The sequence below is a fragment of the Aquarana catesbeiana genome, linkage group LG13 (assembly GCF_042186555.1).
Source record: "Aquarana catesbeiana isolate 2022-GZ linkage group LG13, ASM4218655v1, whole genome shotgun sequence".
Classification (NCBI taxonomy): Eukaryota; Metazoa; Chordata; class Amphibia; order Anura; family Ranidae; genus Aquarana; species Aquarana catesbeiana.
The window spans coordinates 172,438,960-172,452,674 of NC_133336.1; the positions used below are offsets into that span (position 1 = coordinate 172,438,960).

Consider the following 13,715-nt stretch of genomic DNA (forward strand, 5'->3'; position numbering starts at 1 on the left):
GGGATCGCTGTAATTCTGTACCTGGATGACCTGCTCTTCTTTGCCCCTTCCAGGGAGAAGTTGTTAAGAGGACCTTGGGAAAGCCCGCGGTCATCTAGAAGCCTTGGGTTGGATCGTAAATATGCAAAAGTCAAATTTCAGTCCAGCCCAGGAAGTACAATTTCTGGGGTATCAAATCAGTTCAGTGGAGCAGAGAGTTTTTCTCCCAGAAGAGAAAAAGGTAAAAGTCCAAAATGTTGTAGCCTCCTCACAGACAAATCAGGAACTATCAGTCAGACGAGTCATGTCACTCCTAGGAACCCTTACCTCAACCATGCCAGCCATTCAATGGGCAAGGTTACATTTCAGACCTCTTCAGAGTTTCCTCCTGAGAGTATGGAATCACAGGACAGAATCTCTGGAGGCAAAGGAAAAATTCACATCAAAGTCAAACGATCGCTTTGGTGATGGAGAAATCAGGCAAATCTGTCAAAGGGCCTGTTATGGTCTTTCCCAATAGAAAAAGTGGTAACGACGGATGCCAGCGTGTGGGGATGGGGCGCGCACCTGGGTCAAAACTTCGCACAAGGAGTTTGGTCTCAGTCAGAGGTGAAAAAGTCCTCAAATTGGAGGGAACTAAGGGCAGTCGCCTTGGCATTGGTTGCCTTCCCTCCAATCCTTCAAGGTTCCCATGTCCAGGTCCTCTCAGACAATGCCACTACCATAGCCTACTTGAACAAGCAAGGGGGCACAAGAAGCAAGACACTTCAGTTACTGGCTGCAAAGATCCTAGAATGGGCAGAAAATCATGTGCTGTCCTTATCAGCAGTCCACCTCAAGGGCACTCTAAATGTAGTGGCAGATTTTCTAAGCAGAAGACGGATTCAAGAGGCAGAATGGAGCTTGAATCCGTAAGTTTTTGCAATGATCACCAGGGCCTGGGGCCAGCCACAAATAGACCTGTTTGCATCAGGAGAAAATACGCTACTCCCGGTTTTCTTCTCAATTCACAGAAATGACAGTTCCCAGGGGACAGATGCGTTAATACATCCTTGGAACTTTCATCTGGGTTACGCCTTTCCTCCGTTTCAACTAATCCCGTTGGTATTGAGGCAGATACAGAGGGAGAAAGTGGTAGTAATTCTAATTACTCCATTTTGGCTAAAAAGGGCATGGTTTACCCCATTCTACAGATGGCAGTCAAACCATCTTGACAGCTGCCTCTCTGGCAAGACTTGCTTCTACAAGGCCCGATACATCATCCGGAAGTGGCCAGTCTAAGCCTCACCGCTTGGTATCTGAGGAGCAGTTGTTAAGAAACAAGGGTCTGTCACTACCTTACTTTCCAGTAGAAAAATAGTAACCATAAAAATCTGTGCTAAATATTGGAAAGTCTACAATTCCTACTGTCATTCGATAAATAGAACGGTAGAAAATTTGATGTCAATTTTAGAATTTCTTCAAAATGGTGCAGACAAAGGTTTGTCAGCACGCTTAAGGTGCAAGTAGCCGCATTGGGAGTCTTTCTAGAAAGACTGATCTCTTCTGAGCCTTTGGTTACAAGATTTTTAAAGGAGCTTACTAGATCCAGACCAGCTCTTGCTAAGCACTTTCCCAGTTGGGATCAGTGGTCCTACAAGCCCTCACAAAGGAACCTTTTGAACCACTACAAGAAATTTCACTGAAAAATCTTACTCTTAAGGCTTTATTTTTGGTTGCAATAACATCAGCAAGGAGGATTAGTGAGCTGCACGCCCTATCTGTTAAAAAAACCCTTTTTATCCATCTACACAGATAGGATTATACTCAAAACTGATCCGGGGTTTTTGCCAAAGGTAGCATCAGCCCACAACAGGTCACAGGAGATCATTCTACCAACCTTTTGCTCAAACCCTTCAGGGGAGAAAGAAAGCAAATTCCACAATTTGGATGTAAGAAGGACTTTATTACGTTATCTTGAAGTAGCAAAAAACTTTTGGTCTTCGGACTCTTTGTTTATACTTTTTTCTGGAAAAAAGAAGGGCCGCCAAGCTTCTAAGGGGTCAATAGCTAGATGGCTTAGATCTGCTATTCTGGCAGCCTACTCTGTCGGGCCCATCCTGCTGGGGATTAAAGCACATTCTACTAGGGCTCAGGCCACTGCGGTGCCACCCCAGATCAAATTTTTAAGGCGGCTACGTGGTCAAGTTACCTAACGTTTGTCCGTCATTACAGACTGAATCTTCTGTCAGCAAGCGAGCAGGCTTTTGGCAGAAAGGTCTTACAGGCTGTGGTCCCTCCCTAGTGAGTAAGTCTCTGTTATCCTCTCAAGGTGCTGTCCTGAAAGACGTTAAGGGAAAAATCAAGTTAGACTTACCGGTAACTTGTTTTCCAGGAGTCTTTCAGGACAGTCTTTCAGCAACCCGCCCTTATTGTATCAAATTATTATGCTGTGACTAACCATATTCTGATTATGTGTTCCAGCTTGGGGTGGAGGCTCTCTACTACTACTGATGATAAGCGGGAAGGAGCCTCCTTTTAAATATTGGAGGTGTGTTTCCTGACAAGTGGGTGGAGCCACGCTCTCAAGGTGCTGTCCTGAAAGACAAGTTACCGGTAAGTCTAACTTGATTTTTTGAAAGCACACCAAAGATGCAGCATGCAGAATTTTTTTGTGCTTTCTGAAAATGCAGCAATAATGAGCAACCTAATAGAAATCAATGGGACCATGGATACTGCACATTGACCCATGCTGCAGTTGGCTGTGGTTCACCAGTGTGAATCTGGCCTCACGCTTCATTCACATTAGTGATCCTGTGTTTTGCCTTTCTAAATGCAGTAGGAGTGGTTTGGGAAGCACAATAACTTTTATGCTTCCCAGAACATTTTTTCTTCCTTTTCCACTTTTTCAGAATTCCCTGCTTTAAAGTAGTTTTAGTCGTGTTTACAAGCATTTCGAGTTTCTCATTGGACCCTGGACATATAGGGGGAATTCAGTAAACTACTGCCAACTGTTTTCTGGTGCTATGACCCATTAAATTGTCCTGCTTCAGATTCAAGAATGCTTACTGCCTGTTTTGGCAGATTCATGTAATTCTTAATAGCTCCACATTTACAAAGTGGTGTTATTATTGCACCAAATTAAATAACTACCTTGTAGATAACGAAACAGGAGGTAATTAGGGCCTGCTGTAAGTTGGTTTATAGAGACAGGCAGAGTGCCTTTCTCTGTACGCAGTGTACCAGAGCGGAATGTTTGCCACCGTTACCCTCTCCCTGTAGCTGGTTGTTAAAGGGTAAGTTCACCTTTACAGAAAAATCTGTAAGGTGAACTTACACAGAACCCCCTCCTCACCCCCCCTCACCGACCTGGAGTGTGGCGATCTCCCTTTCTGAGCCCCAGGATAGCCGCCTCATGGCTCTGGGGCTTAGAAATCCCCGGAGCTTAATCTCTTTAATGTACCCCTTCAGGAGGTATGTTTAGAAGCATTCTAATTGGTCGGCCCCCGTCACATGGGTTGCACTGACCAATCAGAACCTGTGTAGCCTGTCCTCAGCGGGGAAGAAGAGAGAAAACTGAGGGGAATTCCAAGCCACGAGGTGGCTATACTGAGGCTCAGAATGGGAGATCTCCGCCATGCAGGTCAGCGGGACGGGGGGTCAGGAGGGGGTCCTGTGTAAGTTCACCTTACAGATTTTTCTGTAAAGGTGAACTTACACTTTAAAGTCGCTATCAGCTTCACAGCCAACAGCCTCCTAGCTATAAGAAGTGACGCTGCAGTGGGCGGAGCCTGATGGGGAAGCGAAGACACTTGTTCCTCATTGACAGCAGGCAGTGTTCGGATTCTATAGCCAATAGCAGTGTGTCTTCTGAGTATGGATCCCCCCACTGCTTGTTTTGAGTCACAAGGGGAGTGGACTTGCTGGGTACCAGTGTCTGCGAATCCCCATCAGTCTCTGCAGACCCCCCCCCCCCCCCCGATACAAAACTCCCCACCGCAGTGCTGTCTGTCAAGTACAGTTGCACTGAGGGAGTCTGTATGGTACACTCCAGCCTCAGCGCGCCTCCACATTCAGAGTACCCCAAATTCATGCAACTCGCCTATGCCAACATTTCTGGAGGCAAGCTGGAATTCTAAAGCGTTTCTTAGACTCTCTTTATGAATTCCCTGATAGAATTCAATTTTCTCCAAACTCTGTTAACTAGCCATACATAAATACTGAGTATAATTGTCACCATTGAAAAAGCATTATCTGCTTTATATGAAACGCAGGTTTGACACTGCAAGTGTGAATGAGGCTTAAGTCTATAGGACTGCTTCTTTATAAAGACTAATGGAAGCGGTCAGATACATGCTGACATGTTGCGGCTCTTGTCTAAAGTGAATTGTAGGATGTGTCTTTGGAGGCATAGCTCAGGTGCAACGCAGATAAGACCTTCTCGAGCAGCTTCTTATAATTTCTTGGGACTCGTCAAGCGGAGCACAAGACTTCATTGTGATGGATGTGGCAGATGAATGCCACCTTCATTTTTTTCCCCTTGCATTAGATTGAGTGTAGCAGAAGCGATATAGGACTCCTTGATAGCAGATTTAGAATGAAGATAGATTGTAAGCTTTAACAAGCAGGGCCCTCTGATTCCTCCTGTATTGAATTATATTGTAACTGTACTGTCTGCCCTCACGTAAAGCGCTGCACGGACTGTAGGTGCTATAGGAACCCTCTATAATAATAATCTCTATTGGAGAGTTCTCACTACTGTCATTCCTGGGAGAGGCCAGTGTCTGTTCCTAGTTCACTGGACCTATTAAATGTTTGTTAGCTGTCTGTAAAGTGTGTACTCTATGAAAAGGTGTTGTATGTAACCTTCTTTGCATTATCTGATTTTCCTGTTTTGATCAGGCAGGGAATTCATATCTGTAGCTATTAAAATAGGTGTCAGGATACGTCTTTTGTTTATTCTAATGTGTAAAATATGCAGATTTGAGCAATTATGGGATAAATCATTATAATGTCAGAATTTTCAATTCCTAGAAGGCAGTGCATCTGAAAAATTACATTTGCAATGAAAGCCCTGTTCTCTGTTCAATTAGGAAAGCAAGCTTTTAGTTATAATTGGATTTCCCTGTAATTTATCCATCTGATATAACTCTGTTTTAAATACGGTGTATTCTGTCTCGCTCATTCACACGGGACTTCAACGTTTGCTTTATTTAAAATGCAGAAAAAGTTGATTTGAGAATTATAAACAAACTTAAAGAGGAGCTCCAGTCTCCCCCCAAAAAATGTAAATTAAGCAGCTACAAATATTGTAGCTGCTGACTTTTAATATAAGGGCACTCCCCTGCCTGCTGTCCTCACCCAACCTGATTCTTCAATCGGCTTCGGGTCCAGGCCCCGGCATTTTGACTAAGGGAAACTGGCAGTGAAGCCCTGCAGCTTCACAGCCGGCTTCCAACTGAGCATGCACTTTGTGATTGGTCCCACTGTCTTGTGGGGTCTGTAGTCTGTGCTCGGATCAGCGCTGTAATCAGACCGGATGTGGGGAAGCGGGTACCTGATAAAATCAGGTACTTGCCCCCCCCCCAAAAAAAAGTGCCAAATGTAAATGGGGGGAGGAAGAGCTGAACTTCCCCTTTTATGTGAAGTTCCGCTTTAAATGTCCCAGATCAACTTCTCCTCTTTTTAAGGCCTAATTCACATGGGCGTTATAGCGGAACTACACTGCATCTGAGCAGCACAAACCAAAAATACTATTTAAAGTGTAAGTTCACCTTTACAGAAAATCTGTAAGGTGACTTTACACTGGACCCCATCCTCCCCCCTGTCCCGCTGTACTGTAGTCCCCCAATCCTGCTCTGTCAGGGACCAGAATGTCACTTAACTGGCCTGGGCATTTGAAATCCTCCTGGCTTTCTCTCATCTCTTCTCCTCTCCTTGCAGCACTGACAGAATGGGCTAGACAGATTCTGATTGGTCAGCGTTGTCCATGTGACAGTGCTGACCAAGTAGGATGCCTCTTGTCTGTACACGCTGAGAGGTATGGAAGATTAAGCCGCAGGAATTTCAATTTCCCAGATCGGTGAAGCGACGTTCTGGTCCCTTGCAGAGCAGGATCACGGGAATACAGTACAGCGGGACTGGCAGGAGGATGGCCAGTGTAAAATCACCGTACAGATTTTCTGTAAAGGTAAGCTTACACTTTAATTCAATTTTAATATTCAATGCAAACTCAACTATCCATCCATGTCTCCATGCTTTATTTTACTGAGAAATCACTTTGAAAAACACCCCCTAGCATTTCTAGCCATGGCCATCTTGAGCTAGGGAAGATGATTTGTGTAGCATTTACTTTCTGGAACCCATCTGCCCTTAGCTCAGGCATACAGGCAGGAGGGTGTGCTTAGCTGAAAAAACAAATCCTGAAGACTCCTGGGATGTATGGCATAATTTGTCTGGGCCTGGAAACCAAGAAGCAACTGAAGAAATGTAAAAAAAAAAAAAATATTTAAACAAGTAAATATAATATATCTTCCTATCTATTTACTAATGCTAGCAGCAAAATGATTAAAAATAGCCAGTGATTGAGAGAGTGAGGTTCTGCTTTAAGCCCCAAAAACCGTGAATGTGCTGTTTATGGTATTGAAGCCGGTAGGTGCTGCATGCGGGCAGTCCAAGTTAATCTGAGGACGTAGCAGTTGTACAGACACAGCAGCTTGTCCTAGTTCAACGGACATGTGGGTATGGGCATGCGGTCCTGAATGCAGACATTGTGTTCAGGGTCACTCACCCGCACATGTTGTTAACTGCTTACGGACCGCCCGCCATCGTTTTACGCCGCTACTTTGAAAAAGGAATATCGTTGTTATGGCAGCAGCTAGCTGCCATAACCCCGGTATCCTCTTCTTCAGTGAGTGGTCCGCTTTCAGATAAAAGTGGTCTCTGCGGTAGATTCGCCGCAAGATCACTTTTATCGGTGGCGGGAGAGGGGGCCCCCCGCAGCACTCCGGTGCCTGCGACGCTTACCGGAGCCGACGTTAGCAGCGGAGGCGATCGGGTCCTGTGTCCTGTTGTGAGGGGAAGATGACCCCCACCCGTCTCCATACCACTGCAGGGTGAAAGCGACCTCAAAACGTCACTTCCGCCCATAGCTCTTAAAGGGACTTTTTTTTTTATTGCATTTTAGTGTAAATACGAGATCTGAGGTCTTCTTGACCCCAGATCTCATATTTAAAAGGTCCTGTCATGCTTATTTTCTATTACAAGGGATGTTTACATTCCTTGTAATAGGAATAAAAGTGACACTTTTTTTTTTTTTTTTAAAAGAACAGTGTAAAAATAAAAGGTAAAATAAATAAGAAAAAAAATGTTTTAAACGTGCCCCGTCCCGCCAAGCTTGCGCGCAAAAGCGAACGCATACATGAATAGCGTCTGCATATGAAAACGCTGTTCAAACCACACATGCGAGGTATCGCTGCGATCGGTAGGGCGAGAGCAATAATTCTAGAACTCATCTGTAACTCAAATCATGCAACCTGTAGAATTTTTTAAATGTAGCCTATAGAGATTTTTAAGGATAGAAGTTTGTCGCCATTCCACGAGCGGGCGCAATTTTGAAGCGTGACATGTTGGGTATCAATTTACTCAGCGTAACATTATCTTTCACAATATAAAACAAAATTGGGATAACTTTACTGTTGTCTTATGTTTTAATTCAAAAAAGTGTATTTTTTCCAAACATAAAGTATTGCAACGACCGCCATTTTATTCTCTAAGGTGTTAGAAAAAAAATATATAATGTTTGGGGGTTTTAAGTAATTTTCTAGCAAAAAAAACGACCTTTTTTTAACTTGTTAACCCCAAATCTCAGAGGCTCGGTCCTTAAGTGGTTAAATTAGGACAAGTGGCTGTGTGAATGTCAGTTTTACAATGCCTCTTTGGATGTGTCCTTCTGCAAAAGCTGGAGGGCCAGTGTAGGCTAACTTGGACTGCCTGCATGCAGCACCTACCAGCTCCAACCACATAAACAAATGGCATATTCATGGTGTACGGGCCTCAGTGCCCATGTGAATGAGGCCTAAATGCATATGCATTCACATGTGGATTGATGTGTTCACAGCATATAATCTGACCCTGGACACACAGATGTCTGTTTTTTTTTAAATGCAGACGATTGGAATGTACCTTAACATACATGCACAGATTGATTTTGACCATTTAAAGTGGAGGGCCACCCTGAAAAAAAAAAATTCACCAAAAATCCTAAAAAAAATTAAAAAAAAAATTTGAAAAAAAAAAAAAATTTAAACTTGCCTAAACCCTTGATGCTAGGCAGTCTTCCTAATCTGCCTCTTCCTTTTCCGTGGCGTGTTCTTCTCAGTGAGCAGCCCCGTTGTCTTCTGGGAACTCTGTGTGTTCCCAGAACACCACGGGGCCATTCACAGAGCGCCGCGCCGCTCGCGCGTGTGCAGTAGGAAACTGGCAGTGAAGCTGCAAGACTCCACTGCCTGTTTCCCTTACCTAGGATGGCGGTGCCGAGGGACGGGTCGGCCTCGGGAGGCCGACATCGCGGGCACCCAGGAGAGGTAAGTACTTATTTAAAGTCAGCAGCTACAGTGTTTGTAGCTGCTGACTTTAATTTTTTTTTTTTTAAGGCTGGAATCCGCTTTAAAATCATTATATGCATTTAGAAATGTATAAATGCATGTAAGTCATTGTCCGTGTGAATAAAGCCTTGAACTGTATTTTTAGGCAGACGTTTATAAACAAATAGTTGATGGGTAATGTTTTGGAAAGGGGTGTGTGAATCGGAGTATAAACAACTAGTGCAATAGTAGTGTTGCCAAGGAATGGTTTTAGTGTTTGTTAGCTAATAACTTTTCTTTTCTTCCTCCTGCACTATTGGCTGTCCTCCACAAGGCTCCAGCACCTAGCTGTAGCCTCTTGTTGTTATTCTACCTGTTTCTGTTACCTGACTAGTGGAACCACTAGCAGGAAATGATTTTGGTGATTGACAGGCACTGAGACCCTTGTAAATCTGATTTTATGGACACTACTGGGGACCTTTTTTTTTTACCAAGCTCAGTTAACAGTCACATTGCTACAGTCTGTACTCCTTTAGAAAATCAACCCCATTGCGAAGGGGTTTTTCATAGTCCTCACTATCAACCAGACCCCAGCAGTGATGAGCCAGAGCTAGTTCATGTACAGCCCTGGCCAAAATGTTTTGAGAATGAAACAAATATTAATTTTCACAAGTGAAGTCTGCTGCTTCAGTTTTTATGATGGCAATTTGCATATACTCCAGAATGTTATGAAGAGTGATCAGATTAATTGCAATTAATTGCCAAGTTGCTCTTTGCCAAGTCATGAAAATCAACTTATTCCCAAAAAACCCACTGCATTTCAGCCCTGCCACAAAAGGACTAGCTGACATCATGTCAGCGATGCTCTCGTTAACACAGGTGTCAGTGTTGACGAGGACAAGGCTGGAAATCACTCTGTAATTCTGATTGAGCTAGAATAACAGACTGGAAGATTTAAAAGGAGGGTGGTGCTTGAAATCATTGTTCTTCATCTGTTAACCATGGTTACCTGCAAGGAAACATGTGCAGTCATCATTGCTTTGCACAAAAAGAGATTCGCAGGCAAGGATATTGCTGCTACTAAGATTGCACCTAAATCAACCATTTATCGGATCATCAAGAACTTCAAGGAGACAAGTTCAATTGTTGTGAAGAAGGCTTCAGGGCACCCAAGAAAGTCCAGCAAGCACCAAGACCATCTCCTACAGTTGATTCAGCTGTGGGAAAGGGGCACCACCAGTGCAGAGCTTTCTCAGGAATGGCAGCAGGCCGGTGTGAGGGCATCAGCACGTAGAGTGAGGAGAAGGCTTTTGGAGGATGGTCTGGTGTGAAGAAGGGCAGCAAAGAAGCCACTTCTCTCCAGGACAAACATCAGAGACAGACTGGTATTCTGTAACAGGTACAGAAATTGGACTGCTGAGGACTGGGGTAAAGTCATTTTCTCCGATGAATCCCCTTTCCAATTGTTTGGAGCATCTAGCAAAAACCTTGTCCAGAGAAGAAAAGGTGAGCTCTACTATCAGTCCTGTGTCATGCCAACAAAAAGCATCCTGAGACCGTTCATGTGTGGGGTTGCTTCTCAGCCAAGGGAGTAGTGGGCCCACTCACAATTTTGCCTAAAAACACAGCCATGAATAAAGAATGGTACAAAAACATCCACCGAGAGCAACTTCTCCAAACCATCCAAGAACAGTTTGGTGACGAACAATGCCTTTTCCAGCATGATGGAGCACCTACTTTGCCATAAGGAAAAAGTGATGACTAAGTGATTTGGGGAACAAAACATGGAAATTTTGTGTCCATGGCCAGGAAACTCCCCAGACCTTAATCCCATTGAGAACTTCTGGTCAATCCTCAAAAGGTGGGTGAACAAAAAAGACCCCACAAATTCTGACAAGAATGGGGAGCCATCATTTAGGATGTGGCCCAGAAGTTGATTGACAGCATGCCAGGGTGTATTGCAGAGGTCTTGAAAAAGAAGGGTCAACACCAGAAATATTGACACTCTGCATAGACTTAATGTAATTATCAAAAGCCTTTGTAATTATATATGCTTGTAATTATACTTCGGTATACCATAGTAACATCTGACAAAAAGATCTAAAAACACTGAAGCAGCAGACTTTGTGAAAATTAATATTTGTGTCATTCTCAAAATTTTTTGCCACGGCTATAAGCATGGAATGGCTGAAAGAGACTGGGAGAGATCATCAGCACTGAAGTTTCAAAAAATCATTTAAAAAAAAAAAAAAAAAAAAAGTGTTTAATGAAAGAAAATAATTTCATACACCGTGCTTTAGCAACCTATCATCTAGTTCAGTTTAGATCTCAGGGAACCCCTACTACAAATGTTTATAGCCACGGCTCACAGTATATTTACATGATTAAAGTGGATCTTGACCCTCTGTGTTGACTTCCCTACTCTATAGCAATAGGGCAGTGTTTTTTTTTTAACAAATTGTGCCACCCTGTGGATACTGCTCGCTGGGCCACCTGGGATATGCACGTCACATATCCCAGGAGGCCTTTAGTCTTTCAGCCAGTAGGGGGGCCTAGCAGAGCATCAATGCGAGGCCCTGCCAACTGAACCTGGAAGAGCCGGTGGGACTCTAAATTACGTCAGAAGTAAGATGACGGCACGGGACAGAGCGATGTCCTGTTGACATCATTTTGTCAGACAACGCTGCATCCGGTGGCTGGGTGAGTATATGAATTGTGCAGAGATCGCCTCCCGGTAAGCTGGGTATACTAAAAAAAAAAAAAAGGGGGGAGGGAGTGGGGGCTGAGGCTGAAGGTCCTCTTTAAGTTGTAGAATTTAAGAGAATAAAGAATGTTGTGTATTTAGAGCATTTTACACCCAGAGCAGATAACGTTTTAACACCTCCTGCTACTGCTATATATGACAACATTATTTTCAGAAACAATCTTGGAATGAAACAAATGATAAAGTAATGCAGTGAAACCTGTTGTCCCCTAACATTAGTGGTCAGTGGAGATCAGTCCACCATAGAACATTGCCCCAGCAACCTCAGAAGGAACCCTGGTTAAGAAAGGCTGCTTTAGGGTTTATTTAAGGCAAAATTCCTATGTCTCCTGTGTGCCCGGTTCACACCACCAGTTTGTGGTGAAAAAAGAGTTACGGCAGGCAGTACTTTTTTCACTACAGCATTGTGCAAAGCAGACCACTAGCTCACACTTAATGAAATGGCACAGTGTGACATTTCAAAAAAGTTGGTTAAAAAAAAAAAGTGAACAATGCGATACACTGCGATTGGCACATCAGCATTGTAGTTATCCTACTGTACAGCACCACATACAAGCCCCTGTGTTGTAACTCAGCGGCTGGTGTGAATTAGCCCTAAGTTAGTTTAGAACTGCTTTAATTAGCCATTAATACTTTGTATTCTGATTTTGCTTTTTAAACTCATTTGATTCTTAGTTGGTAGATAGGCCTGACTTTTGAAGCATACGTTCTCTGCCATTTTCTGTTGCAGCAAAGACAGAAAACAAGTGTTTTTTTTTTTTTTTTAACTGAATGGTAAAATGTGAGGGGATATGGAGAGATTTCCTTGGTTGTTTAAGTCAAATTTGAAATTTAGTGCTTTGCATGTTGGCACCAGATTTTGCCTTCCGTGAAAGAAATGTTTGATGTCCGTGTACAGACATGCAGTGGGGCACCATTGGCTCCCGCTGCTGTCAATCAAAGTCAGTGAGCCAGTGGGGGGGCGGGGCTGAACTGTGGCTCCATGTCTGAATGGACACACCAAGTAGCAGCTTAGCTTGGGTGCCCCCATAGCAAGCTGCTTGCTGTGGAGGCAGAAGGGCGGGACCAGGAGTGCCGGCGAGGGATCCGAGAACGAGGATCGGTGCTGCTCTGTGCTAATTCACTGCACAGAGCAGGTAAGTATAACATGTTTGTTATTTTTTATTAAAAAATAAAATAAGACTTTAGTATCACTTTAAAGTGGAACTAAACCCTCCTATCCTTTTCAGCCAAGGAAGCTGCTCTCTTAGCATCCGTTTGATCGGCAACTGCCATGGTGCTGCATGTGTCATCAGTTTTGACACCCGATCTCAATCCAGCATTGTGCCTGAGATCAGCGGCTCTGTCTTCTCTCTCCTCACTGGACAGAAAGGCAGCAGTGGGAGCCATTGGTATAACTGGACAAGTTATTTAAAGATGGGCTAAATTGATCAAAAAAACTAAAAAACTCCACTAAACCACATTTGCATGGGTCCTACTATCCTAACAGGAGGGATTCATCCCTTATTTTTGGAATGTGTGATATTTGAAATCTCTCATCACAAAAAAAAAAAAAAAAAAAAAATGAATCTGTCATCACCAAAAAATATTTGTCTTGATAGGCTTTCTCCTAATGTGAAATTATTTTTCTTCCTACAGAAAGGAGGGAGAGCTGGAGGACGGTGAAATAGAGGATGGAGGATTTGAAGAGGAGCCTGAGCCAGAAGAAGTAAAGGAAGAACCCAAGGAAGAAGAAGAGAAGCCCCCTAGTGAGAAGACACACAAGAAGTCAAGAAAACGTAAGAGGGAGAAGAAGAAACGCAGGCGTAGAGAGAAGCACAAGGTGACCATGCCCCGGGGTTTGTTGTGTACTAATTAAAAATGAAAGGGAGACAGGAAGCTATGCTAATACACTCGGTTATGTAAAATATATAGTAACTTGTATGCAGCAGCCTACACACCCATCTGGTTACACACGCATGCTAGGACATTCTAAGTGCTCATTCAGTTGGGTGCTGTTACCTGCCCTCCATGCATGAGCCATATTTTTCATGTTTGCATCTGCCCTGAGCTGCATTCAGGCAGCCTATAGAAGTGGCTGCATGGACACAGCTGTATGTCAAAATCTAGAATGTATCCTGGAGAGGGTGCATGAACCTGAATGCAGACCATGTGCACACAGGTCGGGTGCCAGCACCCATCTGAATAAGAACAGTTTTTGACACTTTCTGCTTACGATAAAGATTATCTGCTCTCTCCCACCCTCCACTTATTTCTACTGGCCCATCACTAACATCGGCTATTTCAGCAGCCATCAGGATTATGCAGAAGTCAGGAAAAGGCAGGCAACATTTGACATTACCAGGAAGTGGCCGAGCTTTGCTCATTAGTACAATCTGATATATGGGCCGAATGGTGGGGAAGTGGAT

General features: G+C 43.7%; 1 protein-coding gene across 1 annotated transcript in view; it reads left to right on the plus strand.

Annotated features, from left to right (window-relative positions):
* Positions 1–13,715, plus strand: part of ZC3H6 (zinc finger CCCH-type containing 6) — a 92,797-nt gene that overhangs the window by 10,035 nt on the left and 69,047 nt on the right. Inside the window, exon 2 of the mRNA XM_073608648.1 lies at positions 12,946–13,129. Within this exon, the coding sequence (XP_073464749.1) occupies positions 12,946–13,129 (184 nt within the window). The remainder of the gene's footprint in view (positions 1–12,945; positions 13,130–13,715) is intronic.